General features: G+C 48.5%; 1 protein-coding gene and 1 non-coding gene across 2 annotated transcripts in view; both read left to right on the top strand.

The window, feature by feature from the left end:
• HK1 (hexokinase 1) overlaps positions 1–14,969 on the top strand; it is a 71,022-nt gene that overhangs the window by 45,918 nt on the left and 10,135 nt on the right. The window contains exons 8-14 of the mRNA XM_061181432.1: positions 1,891–2,046; positions 4,452–4,685; positions 6,794–7,098; positions 8,480–8,628; positions 8,933–9,052; positions 10,408–10,503; positions 12,172–12,271. Of these exons, the coding sequence (XP_061037415.1) occupies positions 1,891–2,046; positions 4,452–4,685; positions 6,794–7,098; positions 8,480–8,628; positions 8,933–9,052; positions 10,408–10,503; positions 12,172–12,271 (1,160 nt within the window). The remainder of the gene's footprint in view (positions 1–1,890; positions 2,047–4,451; positions 4,686–6,793; positions 7,099–8,479; positions 8,629–8,932; positions 9,053–10,407; positions 10,504–12,171; positions 12,272–14,969) is intronic.
• TRNAV-UAC (transfer RNA valine (anticodon UAC)) lies at positions 1,369–1,440 on the top strand. The gene has a single exon. It is a non-coding gene; the product is annotated as a tRNA-Val (tRNA).

Below are 14,969 nucleotides of genomic sequence, written 5' to 3'. Positions count from 1 at the left end.
TTTAAATTTTCTGTAAACATGTTATGAATACTTTTTTTTTGAATTTTATTTAATTTATTTTTTTATACAGCAGGTTCTTATTAGTTATCTATTTTATACATATTAATATATATGTCAATCCCAATCTCCCAATTCATCCTACTATGCCTCAGTTTTCTTATCTGTGGAATAGGGATAATGACAATGTCTATCTCATAGGGTTGTAATGAGGATGAAATAAGTTCATACATATAAGGTGCTTAGTTAAGTATGAGACACATAGCCAGGGCCACAGCACTCATTAATCAGGCACCGTAGCACTTTACCTATATCAATCCCTATCCTCCATACAACAACCTTAAGGGTAGGCCCTGCCATGAGGCCCATTAAACAGGTAAAGAAACTGAGGCCCAGAGAGGTAAGTAGCACAGTAAGTGTCAGGGCTGGGGTTAAGCCCAGGCAGTCTGGCTCCTGTCTGCTCTGAGTCTCCAGATTAGGCTGCACAGAGGCTGTTCCCACAGGTGTTTGGGGCAGCAACTGGGCAGGGCAGCTAGGACTCAGAAGGGTGCTCTCCTGCCAGGGATCCTCAACACTGCTGTGGCTGGGGAGGTCTTGTCTGGTCCTGTCCAGAGCAGAACAATGAGAACTAGTGTTTCTCTGCACCTTGTTTTGGGGCTAGGGAGGGCCGCGTGCTCAGGTCCCAGCAGCATCCCTGGCTCCTGGGCCTGGCTCTGAATGGCACAGATTGTTTTGCTGTGTCACAGCCAGCTCTGGGTGTGCCAGCTGGGCTCCCTCAGAGGAGAGGCTGGCTGCCCGGATGTGGACCTGCCTCTGATCTGTCCTGCTCAGGGCTTCCTCCTGGCCCTTGGTCAGCCAGGATTCGGGACCTGGATCTGGCTCAGATATGTCATCGAGCCCCAGTCCCTGGCGGCCTCTCCCCTGCAGTGTTGGGCTCAAAATGCTGTTGCAGCCACAGAGCCCACACCTCCCACCACACCTCCCAGGGGAGGCAGGAGAGCGGATCCGCTGTGACTGGCCTGTGGCTGAATGTGGCCGGAGCAGTAACATGAGCCGACTGGTTTTAAGCTGCTTGGAGCCCTCTCCTGGAGTGTAGGGGCCGGTCATTGGGGAAGGAGTGAGTTCCCCAAAGCACATTCCTGGTCCTTTTGGCTGGAGAAGATCATGGATGCCAGGGAGGTGACCAGCGACAGAGGTCCCATGGGGAAAGGCTGAATTTCAGCCCTGTCATCTTCCCTCGGGGAAGACATTTTCCCTTTCTGAGCTGGGAAATGGAGAGAATACTTCCTGGCCACCTTCCCACAGGAATTGGAGAGCTCCCTGATAGGGTGATGAAGATGAAAGCCCTTTAAAAAGTACAGCATTGGGAATTCCCTGGTGGTCCAGTGGTTAGGACTCTGCGCTTACACTGCTGGGGCCTGGGTTCGATCCCTGGCCGGGGAACTAAGATCCTGCAAGCCGTGTGGAATGGCCAAAAAAATATAAATAAATAAATAAATATAAATAAAATAAAAAGTAAGGCATAAAGTTTTGTAAGAGATGATCATATTCTGCTCATTTCTGTCTGGGGGCCTTCTCGCCAGCTCCAATCTAAATCCTTACGTTTCCCCCGCCTCCAGGCAGCCTTCCCTGCCTGCCCCTTCCCCTTGGTGCTCTCCTCCTGTTTCCTACCCTGGGGGTGGGTGTGGGGTCTGGATGACCCCTGTTCCCCCGCTGTGTGCTCGCTGTTTGATCACACAAGTGCGTGGTCTTGCCTGACAGTGAGAATGTGAGCTTGTGAGGGGTGGGGCCGTGCCTTCCTCTCCTTTTGTGTCTCTCGCACCCTTTAAGAGCTGCCCCACTGGTGGGTACGTAAGAAAGACTGACAAGTGCCTGGGCGCTTTTCTCCTGCAGGTTTGAGAAGATGGTCAGTGGCATGTACATGGGCGAGCTGGTCCGATTGATCCTGGTCAAGATGGCCAAGGAGGGCCTCTTATTTGAAGGGCGGATCACCCCAGAGCTGCTCACCAGAGGGAAGTTTAACACCAGTGACGTGTCAGCCATTGAAAAGTAGGTGCCTCCCCTCAAGGCTTTCTGGGGGTGTGGGGCAGAGAAGAACGACAGGTCCCTTGTTACCACTTAAGTCGTGGTTTGCTGGGCTTCTCAAGAGTGTCAGGGCTTTCTGGGCCAGTCTCCCCTCTCTCTTAGCTCACCCATCCTGGGCTGCTCTCCCTGTGGGCACCTGGTGGCATTAAAGAGCCATCTAGTTAGCAGCAAATGCTTTGTGGATGGTTTAGTTACGAAAGTAGCCTCTTCTCCTTCACTCCGCACCACATACACACACACACACACACACACACACACACACACCCCTGATTAGAATCCTGGTGGTGAACAGGAGCTGACTGAGCCCGGGCCCGGTTAATTCCCCTTTGGGATATCAGGACCTTCTCCAGACAATGTTCCAGCGAAACCCAGTGACCTCAAGATCATTAGGTGTTCCCTGAAAAAAGGGTTCTGTGACCAATAGGATTGGAAAATACTTAGAGAAGTACAGTATTCATTAGCATATTAAAGAAACCCCAGTTCACCTTGGTTAGCTGGTCATTTCCCAAAACTCCCTTGTGCCTGAAACACCCTCCGCCTCCTCCCTCCCCACTCTGGCTCGGCCCCTACATTCTCTCACTTGTTCACCGCCACAGGTGTTCCCTGGCACAAGTTTGAGAAACATTGGTTAACAGATGAGACAGGACAGATAGACATAGAAGGACAGAGTCCAGCCAGCCACCCGGCTGCTACCTTTTGGCCTCAACATAAGAAACCCAGACTTCCCTGCCTCGACTATTATTTGCAGGCCTTGGGTGAACTTGATGCCAGGCAGTTTGGTGTAGTCAGGCGGTTCCACATCTGAAGGGCTCCTGTCCTGTGGCCAGTTCCGTGCGCCACCAGGTTCTGTTCCTGGTTCAGGAGACCCCACGTAGCCGTGCAAGGCCACCTGTTTAAGGATAGGGCTAGCTTGGTGCCAGAAATGCCCTTTCATTTCCACACGAGGTGGTCATACCACTGCCCCTGCTGTGGTCCTAGAAATTCAGAGCCAGTAGCATCATAGCTCTGGCTCCTGGGAGAAGATGCTAATGTAAGTGGAGAGGGGTTTATCTGAACTTACTCTTATTTCCCATCCGAGTCCTGGCATTTGTCCTAGGATCTCTCCTTTAGGAGCAGTTGGTACAGAGCTACAGTCAATAGGGAGGCACAGTACTGAGTTTCCAGTCGTCTCTCTTCTCAAGTCACCCGGTCAGCTGTTAGGAGGGGAGGGAGCAAGAGGCTCATGGTGTGTCTTCAGAATCATTGACAAAGTCAGGAAATGCCTGCCTTCCTCTGGGCCTGTTTCTGGTGTTGGCTCTTAGGTTACCAAGAAACAAAACCCACTTGAACTAGCTCAAGAAGGCATCTATATTGTAATAAAGTCTATCTCAAAAAAACCTATTAAAAACATCTTACCAGTGCAGATGTTGGAAGCATTCTCTTTAAAATCAGGAGCAAGACAGTATCACCTGTTTCTATTCAGCACTGTCCTGGAGCCTTAGCCAAATTTTTTTTAGGGAAGAAAAAGAAATTAAAGGCATAAGAATCAAAAAAAGAGGAAGTAAAACTGTCATTATTTGCAGATGGTATTTGTTTGTATGGAACACCAAAAATATCGAGACAAGTGATTAGAATAACAGGAGAGGTTAGGAAGATATCTGGAGATAAGATACAAAAATTAATTATATTTCTATCTATTGACAGTAATTAAAATATGTATATATTTTAAAATCTTTTATTTTAGAATATTTTTAGACTTACAGAAAAATTGCAAAGATAGTACATATCCCTCACCCAGTTTTCCCCACTATTAACATTTTACCTTAATATGGTACATTTAAAATATGTGTGTGTGTGTGTGTGTGTGTGTATAAAGAATATGTATATCTTCTTTTTTTTTAAAAGACCCCATCTACAATAGTAATAAAACTATACCCTGGAGTGAATCCAGCAAAAGATATACAAAGCATGTATGTATGCAGCAAATTAAAATTTGACTGGAAGACATCAAGGAAGAATGTGTAAGAATGCAGGGGCAACTCACAGACCCAAAGAGCAGGAGATTTCCCCCAGGCCTCCTGGGCACTGAGCCCTGGGGTGGAAGCATCTATTTCTTCACCTGTTCAGGGCCCATGTGGTCTGGCTTGTTCACTTCTCTCCGTTTGTCTGACATGTCATAACCCAGCCTAGTACAGTTTTTCCTCTTGCTGCCTCCTGACTTCTTATGGAGGAGACCCTTTCTCAGGCTCTTCTCAGGCATGACTGCCTTCATCCCATGTCGTACACACATGGTGAACGGTGAGTTCACCTCTCCAGGACCTTCAAACCTCAGTGCTTTGCACTGCCTGCTGTGCTTCTTAATTCACAAGTATTGGCCTCTGACCTCACAGGAATAAGGAAGGCCTCCACAATGCCAGAGAAATCCTGACCCGCCTGGGAGTGGAGCCATCTGATGACGACTGTATTTCGGTCCAGCACGTGTGCACCATTGTCTCGTTCCGCTCTGCCAACCTAGTGGCTGCGACGCTGGGCGCCATCCTGAATCGTCTTCGAGATAACAAGAGCACGCCCAGGCTGCGGACCACGGTTGGTGTCGACGGGTCTCTTTACAAGACGCACCCACAGTGAGTCTGCCCTTTGCTATAATTGGCACTCAATACCCGCCTGGGCTAAGGACTTTCTCCAGAGGGCAGACTTTTGCACCCAGTGAAGGTTTCTGGCAGACAAGACAATATGTAGTTCTGGGCAGAAAGGTCAGAGTTGCCCACCTGGGGAAGTATCCAGCCCTCAGCTGATTCCTGCCGGTGTTACTTCTGCACTGCACTGTCATCTCTCCTCATTTCGTAAGTCTTGTTAGAGATTTCTATAGCTGCCAGGAGCACTGGGTGGAATATGTCTGTATCTTGAATTCTCTTGCTTGTCTGCGTGTTTCATCAGGGACCTTCATCCTCACTGTAGCTCGGGTCATAGGTGTAGTGCCCACATTCCTATTTTAGAAGCTCCGATGAGTTTCTAAAACCCCTCAAACCCTCAGATAGTACTTTTTAAAAATGGGCAACTTGTTGATGCTTTGCATCTGAGAGCCAGAGGGAGATTAAGTTGTTAAGTGGTCCCCATTGATGCTGCCTTCTTCTCTATTGGACGCCTTAGCGTCAAAAGCCTTCTGTGGCCACTAAGAACATGGTCTGAATCTTTTAAAAAGGCTAAAGGTGAATTCTAAGTCTTTATGTTCTGAGTTTTAACAATAACTGCCTGTGACATGATTTTTTTGTACAGGATCTCAGATATTTCTCCCATTGTATATATAATGTGCCTGTGAAGTGGCCTTGCAGATACTGTGCCTTAATACCCAGTCCTAGTAACAGTTAAATAAAGATCGGCTTAAACTGAAATAGTTCAGTGTTGCTGAGGGGATAGGGTTTGAGCTAGTTAGCTGCTATTATCTGCCAGGTTCATGATTTTATTTCTTTATATTCTTAGAGTTTTCGTAAAATTCTTGATAATGCAATTAGCCATCTTTTTTTTTTTCTCTTTTTTGTTTTTTAAATTTCTTGGCTAATTTTTGGACAAGACAGCTTAGGGATTTACATCACATTAAAATAATTTTCTACTTGCGGTAAAATACACATAATATAAAATTTACCATCTTAGCCATTTTTTGAGTGTACAGTTCAGTAAATTTAAGTACGTTCACACTGTTGTGCAGGCATCACCGCCAGTCATCTCTAGAACTCTGTCATCTGCAACACCACATTTTAAAAAATAACTTTGATTCAATACTGATTATTTCAGGAATAACATATTTTTGGTGTAGAAACTTCAGATAGTTCAAAAAATTACAAAGAGAATAGAAGTCATTGTTAATCCCATCCCCTGGAGTTGACCGCTGTTAACATTTTGAGGTTCCGGTTTCCCAGTTTCACATGGCAGGCAGCCTTCTGTACTTACAACAGACCACAGACCTGGAGAAAGTTCTGTGTCTCACTGAGTCCTGTCCTAAAGTCCTCTTCTAACCACTAAAAAATATCCCTGGTCTTGGGGACTGGGGGAAAGGGCCAAGTGAAAATGGAAAACAAGAGCAATTCTTGCTTGATTGAGCCCTTGCTCAGCGCCAGTTATTCATCGATGATTTGATGAACTCACTGAGTTCCCACCACATCACTGTCAGCCAGATGCTGTCATCCACAGTGACTCCAAGGCTAAGTAACAGGACAAGGTCCCCTGGTATGGACGTGGGGACACTCACCCTGTCTCCTGGTCTGACTTTTAAACACTGGCTCTTTCTTGACCACTGTGCTGTATTATCTCCTTGTCATGGTGGACAACAACATTTTTTTGGACCCTGAATTTTCTGTATTTGATATTCTTTTTTGTTTGTTTGTTTTGGCCTCGTGGCATGTGGGATCTTAGTTCCCTCACCACGGATCAAACCAGTGGTCCCCTGCAGTGGAAGTGCAGAGTCCTAACCACTGGACCACCAGGGAAGTCCCTCGATATTCATGTAATAATGAGAGCCCTCTCTTTTTATGTGTCACTATGGGTGATTTCAGTTTTCCCTTTTTACCTGTCTGCATTTGCTAACTTTTCTACAGTGGATGTGTTGTGTGACTGGAGTAATGCGGAAAGCAAGTGTAGAAAATGGAATTAAGGTGTGCAAGAAGAAAGAAAGGGGTCCTAGAGAAGGGGTCCCTACAGTCCGGCTCAGTCGGCTATTGTGGCCTCCCCACCCCAGGTATTCCCGGCGTTTCCACAAGACTCTGAGGCGCTTGGTGCCCGACTGCGATGTGCGTTTCCTCCTCTCGGAGAGTGGCAGCGGCAAGGGGGCTGCCATGGTGACCGCGGTGGCCTACCGCCTGGCTGAGCAGCACCGGCAGATAGAGGAGACCCTGGCCCACTTCCGTCTCACCAAGGATATGCTGCTGGAGGTGAAAAGGAGGATGCGGGCCGAGATGGAATTGGGGCTGGGCAAGCAGACGCATGACAAGGCCGTCGTCAAGATGCTGCCCTCCTTCGTCCGGAGCACTCCCGATGGGACAGGTGAGGACCTCTCTTGGGGGCTGACACGCCCCTCCTGCTTCTCATACCAGTGGCCGAGTCACGGTGGGGCTGCAGGGTGGTTGGCTTCTCCAGGGGATGCTTTACACTGGGGTGGCATGATTTTGGCAAGAGCTAGAAACTCACTCAAACCTCTCTCTTCCATTTTTACCACCGACTTGCCGCGTGTGTGACTCAAGGCAGTCGATTTCCCCTGGTCCAGCCTCCCAGGCAGGTGCTGTCTCTAAAACCACAGCCCTGTTCAGAATTAGAAAGTGTTCTTAAGAGAACAGAGCTGGGCAGATCCCGAAGCACTGAGATTGCTATAGGGCCTCTGATAAACACAGGAAAGCAGAAGAAGGATAAACACTCACTGCCCCCTTCCTAGGTCCTGGTGGAGAGGCACACAGAGGCCTGGGGATTGTTACACCCGGGCAGATTGGAGCTCAGCGTCCAACCCCGTACTGCTGACCTTGCTGGTCCTGTTGGAGCTGAGCACTGGGGGGGATGCTGATGACTGTTTGTGATATGAGTATGTCCTATGTGTAAGCTACTTACTCTTGCATTATAAACCACCCTGAAACTTAGTGGCTTTAAACAGCAACCACTTATTGTTGCTCAGGGGTCCCTGGGTCGGCAACTTATCGTTGCTCATCTGGGCCAGGCTTGGCTGATCTTTCATTCATGCGTCTGCAGTCCCTGGGGGGCTCTCCCTTACACATCCAGCATTTGTCTGTCAGCTGGGGTGTAGGAGTGCCTGGCCACGTGTCTCATCCTCCAGCGGGCCGCCGGGCTTGTTCACATGGTAACAGCAGGGTCCACGAGGGAGAGGGAGACCTCAAAGCCTCTTGGAGGCCTAGGCTGGGGCTGGCTCAGCTCCGCTTCTGCCACACTCTGTTGGCCAAAGCAAGTTATAAGGCCAGGCCATATCCAAGGGGAGGCGGAAATAGATTCCATCTTTTGACGGGAAGAACTGCAAAGTCACTTTGCAAAGAAGCCTGCATACAGGGAGGAGTGACTGTGGCCATTTTTGCAAACACTCTACACATTGACATATATTATTAATTTTTATATGAGGTTCCCTAAGATCAGGTCATTGTTGCCAGGCTTTTTAATAGCCTGGTAAAATTTATTTGTTTACTGTGACAGATGGTTCATCCATGGGGCCTTTTGTCCTTCTAGTGTGGCTCAGAGGCTGCGGTGGTCATGAGTTAGTGCCCACCCTCTCTGAGCCTGGGCTGTGTGCTGAGGGAAGACTTAACAGCTTCTCCCCTATATTTAATATGCGGCTTCCTCCCTTGAAAGTCTGAAGTCTTGGGGTTACTGGCTGCCAGGAGGTAATACTAACTCTTCTTGACCTTCTTTATGTTCTTGACCACAACAGAGCACGGTGATTTCTTGGCCCTGGATCTTGGAGGAACGAATTTCCGTGTCTTGCTGGTGAAAATTCGTAGTGGGAAAAAGAGAACAGTGGAAATGCACAACAAGATCTATGCCATTCCCACGGAAATCATGCAGGGCACTGGGGAAGAGGTGAGACAGTTTTGCTTTTACACTACCATGGCATATGTGCGTCACAGACCTGGCCAGTGGCATCGTTGGGCCCCAGAACCTGCATGTGATACATGCCGCTGTGCAGTTGTGTCTGTGTGGCCAGAAAGCATCAGGTACATTCAGCCATGCTGGGCTTAGGATGCTCAGGGGGTGGGAAGATACTAGGGAGTGGGTCTTGCTCTGCATGTGTCAGGGGCGGGTGTGTGTGTGTGTGTACTTGCATGTATGCACTGAAGGTATGAAACTAGAAGGTACATGAGTAAGCCCTTCTTTTCTACTAAAGCTGTTTGACCACATCGTTTCCTGCATCTCTGACTTCCTGGACTACATGGGCATCAAGGGCCCCAGAATGCCTCTGGGCTTCACGTTTTCGTTTCCCTGCAAGCAGACGAGCTTGGATGCGGTGAGTCTCCTTTTTCCAGGCATCAGACACCGGGCGGCGCTGACTGTCCCTTGGCCAGTGTGGGTCAGCTCTTGAAGCCTCCTCCAGCTTCTGTGTCATCCCTCGATTCTGGGACAGTTTAGCTGTCACAGTGGGTTGACCCAGGCCTTACGCCACACCCTCCAGTACATCTTAAGACTCTACTCTTCTTTTATCATTTAAAGCATTCACCTCTTCTGGGAAGCCTTCTGGTCCTCCAGGCAAAAAGAATCTCACCCTCGTGAGTGTTCCCTGTTTCCTCTAATGTTGCCTGGTTATAGCACTTCTTACACAGTTTTTAGTGATCTTTGGTGTCTCTCTTTTCTGCGATGTCGTATGCTCCTTGAGCCGAGGACCTGCGTTCCCCACAGGCCCTAGCACAGTGTGCTATCAGAGAAGATGCTTATTAAATGTTTATTCAATAAATGGAATGAACCAGGGCTCAAGGTCAAGGCTTGAGCACCTGCTGAGGACCACAAGCTGGGCACACAGTTCCTGCCCTCAGGAAGCCGCCAGTCTAGTGGAGCATCCCAGCCTACTCCAGCAACACCGGCACCACGATTAGGGGTGTTGGCAGGCCCGGGGGGATGTTCTGTGTGGAAGGGACCGGTTGTGCAGAATCATGCAGGCGAGACCCATCCTCTGTGTTTCACAGGTAGAGGTATGGCCAGGGAGCAGGCCCTGGTGTTGGCATCACATCACACGGGGCCTTAGGCCAGGGTTTGAGGCACGTGATTGGCAGCACTTAGCAAGCTGGGCAGGGCCACCTGCTTCTGGAAGCCAGTTAATCCAGACACAGTGCTGACTCGGATCTTTTTCCCTCTTAATAACGCTTTTGGATCTCAACAGGTGGATCCATGTAAACTTGGTTTTGCAGTTTTTAAAAGGTCTGGTGATTTTTAAAAGCAGTTCACTTATACCGTCATCATAGTGAGTACACACCCAGCAAGTGTATACACTACAGTCCAATCAAACCTAAAGTTTACTTTAGGTAGTAACAGTGTTACTAAAAATTTGCATTTCTCCACTTATGTTTTTGGCAAACTGTTCTTCAGAGGAACTAGTTGGTTATACCACGGGCAGCACCATTAACTTTCTATGCCTCAGTTTTTCCATCTGTGAAGTGGGGATTACAAACCAGACCACTGTGAGGACAGTAAGAGGGGCAGGCCTGTGGAGGACTCTTTGTATTTTATTGGTTTGTGCCTCAGATGTTCCAGCATCGTCTCAGTGTAAATTCTTAGCAGGTGTTTACTCTGGAAGGAGGGGTTGGGATTTTGTATTCTGCCTAGAAGGATTAATGACACAGGACTCTCCCATTGCCCTTCCTATTGCAGGGAATCTTGATCACCTGGACGAAAGGTTTTAAGGCAACTGATTGCGTGGGGCAGGATGTAGCGACCTTACTGAGGGATGCGGTAAAAAGGAGAGAGGTAACTATTAAAAGGATGTTTTTAAAAATCTTTCCTGTTTTTTTCAGGTTATAAAAATTGTACTTGCTTGGGAATTCCCTGGCAGTCCAGTGGTTAGGACTCTGCACTTCCACTGCAGGGGGCATGGGTTCGATCCCTGGTTGGGGAACTAAGATCCCACATGCCACTCGGCAGCCAAAAAAAAAAGTACTTGCTTGTTGTAAAGAATTCAAACGATACAGAACCCTGTGACAAGGGTATTAAGGTTGCCCCAACCGATGGTAATAAAAGAGAGCAGAACAGTTTTGTGTTATTAAAGGATAGTTTAAGGAATGTAAAATCATGGCTCTCCTCCAGCTCGAAAAAGGGAAAAGCAACCCCTGACCGTGAGGCACAGCCTGGCACTGCCGCGGAGCACAGCTGTCATCACAGCCCCCTTGCGACCGCGATGGAATCAAATGAGCAGGAAGCACTGCGTCGTCATGGCAGAACTTGGCACGTGCTCAGAGATGGCCCTGCTTCCTGACAGCATCCAGTCCTGAGCAAAACCCCACTTCTTAGAACCCTCCCTAAAACCACCAGCACAGGCTCAGATCCTATAACTGTGCTTTCTAGCACTTTCTGGCACGCACCATGGGATGTGTTTGCCCGTGTTGCAACCAACCAGTCAGGAAGCGCAGCTTTGTCCACTGTGGGTATGTTTCTGGTGGTCTTTGGCTGGAGGACATTGACTGACAAAATATAAAATGAAAAATTCTGAAGTTTTTATTTAACTCATTAATTAATGAGGGAATCAGAAGTTAAAAAAAAAAAAAAGGTCCGTTCAAGTGTCTCCAGTTCAGAAGAGCAGATTAATGTACGCAGACAGTCAGGGAGGCTGAAATGAATGGGTTGGAAGAGGGGTTGATTGCTCCTGGAAGAGTGTGCTAGACGACAGCTAATATTTCATTGAAAAGAAACCTGATGCCCTCTTTTTGCCCATTTCACAACTCTTAATCTCAGTGTTCTTCCAATGTACTTTCCATGCATATACCAACACACATTTAAAACATGGGAGTCATACCATGTATACTATATTACAGCTGGCTTTTTTCACTTACTATGAAACAGCAGTCTTTCGTGTCGCTACATAGAGGCCAATCTCATTCACTTTCTTGGCTGTGCAGGATTCCAGAGTTTGCCCGAACCAGGCCTTACATGCCCCTTTTGATCTAGATTTGGGTTGTTTCTCCTTCTGGCTCATATAAGTCACACAATAAATACCCTTGTATGTGTCTTTGTGTACCTGTATGTTTGTCTCTGAAGAGCAGATTCTGAGACATGGATTTGGTACTTCCATTTTGCCCTCTGAAAGGCTATAATACTTTAACCTGCCAAGAGAAAGAGCTACTTGGCCATTGTCCCTTGTCTCTTCACCATTCTCCTGGGCTGTCTCTCTAGGACTCATTGCCATCTGTGAAATGGGTAGAATACTTCCTTTCTTCAGAGCTCAAGCTTCAGATACATCATTAATAGTAGGTGTTTAGTGAAGAAGCATTTCATTACCTTTCACAGGCTGGTAAGGAAACTATTTCAGATGATGCACCAGCAGCTTTCTGACTGCAGGGCAGCAGAGTGACCCTGCAGAACTCAAGCTGGGCAGCGCTGTCCCTCCCCTAAAGCTAAACCTGTGTCTCTTTCTTTCCAAAGGAATTTGACCTGGACGTGGTGGCTGTGGTCAATGACACGGTGGGCACCATGATGACCTGTGCTTATGAGGAGCCCACCTGCGAGGTTGGACTCATCGTAGGTGGGTGTCCTGGAAGGTCTTTTTCTGGGGCAGGGTAGGCTGGGTTTTCCTGTTTTGTGGGGCCCTGAGCCAACAGCTCAGCCCTCGGTGTGAGACAGTATATCTGTCAGCACTGTCCCCTTAACGACCTCCAGAGTTTCATCACGGCCCGAGGCTGCAGGGCTCTCCAGGGGTTTCCCCTCCCAACACCCAGCCCACGAGGCTTCCAGCTGACTGTGAGCAGCTTGTCAGGAACGGAGCTCTCCAGGAGTGCGGCCCCCAGGTGGCTCACACGCCCCGGTGGGCAGGGTGGGAGTGCTTGGAGCTGGCCTGGTCAGCAGGGCTTGTAGGGAGGGACCCGGGCAGGTGTTGCAGGGCCGGGGCCTATGGCTGGGAAGAAAGCAGAGCCTCCTCCTCTCCTGACTGTGGAGAAGGGCCAGAGGGCAGTCTGGGCGCCATTTGGCCTTCAGCACCAATGGTCCCAGCTGCTGAAGTGGGAGGCATATTACTGAACCAAAATCTGGGTCTGCTCACCTGTGCACAGTAAAGCCAATCTACTGACACTGGGTTGTGGTGAAGGAAAAGTGCAGCATTTTTTATGTTATGTTATGTTTTTGGTATTTGGTGGGGGGGAGCGGGGATAGACAAAGAGTTAGATTAGCACAGGACCAAAAGGGCAGCGTTTACTGTGAGGCGCCATACAAGGAGTCCAGGACAGCCAATGCTCAGAAAGCCTGAACTCCTCGATACAGTTCAGCACAGCCTTTTTTTTTTTTTTAATAAATTTATTTATTTATTTATTTATTTATTTATTTATGGCTGTGTTGGGTTTCTGTGCGAGGGCTTTCTCTAGTTGTGGAGAGCGAGGGCCACTCTTCATCGCGGTGCACTGGCCTTTCACTGTCGCGGCCTCTCTTGTCGCGGAGCACAGGCTCCAGACGCGCAGGCTCAGTAGTTGTGGCTCACGGGCCTAGTCGCTCCACGGCATGTGGGATCTTCCCAGACCAGGGCTCGAACCCGTGTCCCCTGCATTGGCAGGCAGATTCTCAACCACTGCGCCACCAGGGAAGCCCCCAGCACAGCCTTTTTAAAGGCCAGGTGAGGGAGGGGCGTCTCAGGGTATGTGATCAGCTCATGCACAATTCTCTGATTGGTTGATGGTGAGGTAATAGGATGGTGTCACAGGGGTTAACATTATCAGTCCTTAGGCTCCAGCAGGCCTGGGGCTATGTTCTCAAGGTCATCAAGTAGCTAATATCTTCCATTTGGTGGGGGTTTTATCATCAGTAAAACAACTTAGGAAATGTGCATCAGACACTATTATCTAGGTACTTCAGAGAGGAGCTAAAGTAGAGGATATGGGAGAGGGGTCTGTCCCGGGAAGGCCCCATAGGGTCCTGCTCGGTTACAGGCAGGGGGATTATCTGGCTTTGCAGGTTGTTCCCTTATAATCCAAGCACAGTAGGGGTCTGGGCCTTGAGAGCACAAAATTCCAGAAGCATCTTGATTTAGGCTACAAGAAAAACATTTGCCTAACTGATCCTGCTCCTAGTGTCAGGGATGCTGGGAAAAGGCCCGGTTTCTTAGCTAACACCTGCAGAGCATCCCTGGACGGAGAGAGTCAGCAAGCAGCCTGCTGCGTGGACCTGGGAGATTGGGAGAAGGCCCCAGCAGGCTGCCTTCCTAGTGCCAGGAAGACCTTTTCATTTGTTAAACCACTTTTGGCTCCTGTGGAAATTTAAAAAGCTAGGGAGCAGCTCCAGGTAAATGTTTGGGGCCTGGCTTTGGGGCTCTTTGTTTCTTCCTTTCGTTAGCAAAGCTTTCTTTCTCCACCCGGCCCCTCCCTTCCTTCTGCTTATGAATGGGCTTAGGTGTGAAATGCAAAGCTAGAGTGACACAGCACTTCTCCGCTTCGGGCCTGACCTCACCTTCCTGCCCAGAGGTCAGGCCCACAAATGCCGGGGGACGGAGGTGGGGGGTAGGGGGTTCTCCTGCTGCCTTCAAAGTCACTCTTTCCTTCTGTCATCAGTTGATCTCTGCTCAGAACACCCATGAGCAAGAAGTATAATTTACATGTTTTGGCTTTCTTTGCACCCCTTCCATTTCTGGGGCTCTTCTTCTCTCAGTTTTACACTTTGGGTGAAAGGGAGCCGAGAAAACAAAAATAATCCAGTTATGTTACCCGAAAACTGGCTTGGCTTCTTGGTGGGTGTCGAGCCAAAAGACACAACCAAACCAAAGATCAGAAGGAAGGCTTTATTACTTGCAGCAAGTAAAGAGAACACTAGGGATCTTTCCCAAAGCAATGGCTCCTCGAACAGAAAAATTGGGGAAGTTTTAAGCTAAGGGTACGTGCATATTCCTGAAGGGGCTTGGGCAGAGGAGAATTCAGTATAGAATTGGGGCAAAGTTTGACAGAGTCCAGGCTTCAGTCGATTTAAGTCACGAGGGTCAGAAAAGGTCACCATCACCATCGCTTAGGTTCCACTTGATCTGGTGGTTGAGTGCCCAGCGGGGGTTTAAATTCTGCAAAACATCTCAGGAAAGTGCTTCAGGCTAATCTTTACCACTGAAACAGAACTAGGAGTCTTTACAACTGATTTATTATCTTTGCTATTGTTACTTCTCATGCCTGATAACAGTTTGTCCTTTTGTTCCCTTAAAATCATTATTACTGAGACCTGTTCAAGAGCAAGCCTTGTGGCCAGGCTTAGATCAC

The sequence above is a fragment of the Eubalaena glacialis genome, chromosome 1 (genome assembly GCF_028564815.1).
Source record: "Eubalaena glacialis isolate mEubGla1 chromosome 1, mEubGla1.1.hap2.+ XY, whole genome shotgun sequence".
Classification (NCBI taxonomy): Eukaryota; Metazoa; Chordata; class Mammalia; order Artiodactyla; family Balaenidae; genus Eubalaena; species Eubalaena glacialis.
This window is presented reverse-complemented; position numbering and strand designations above follow the sequence as displayed.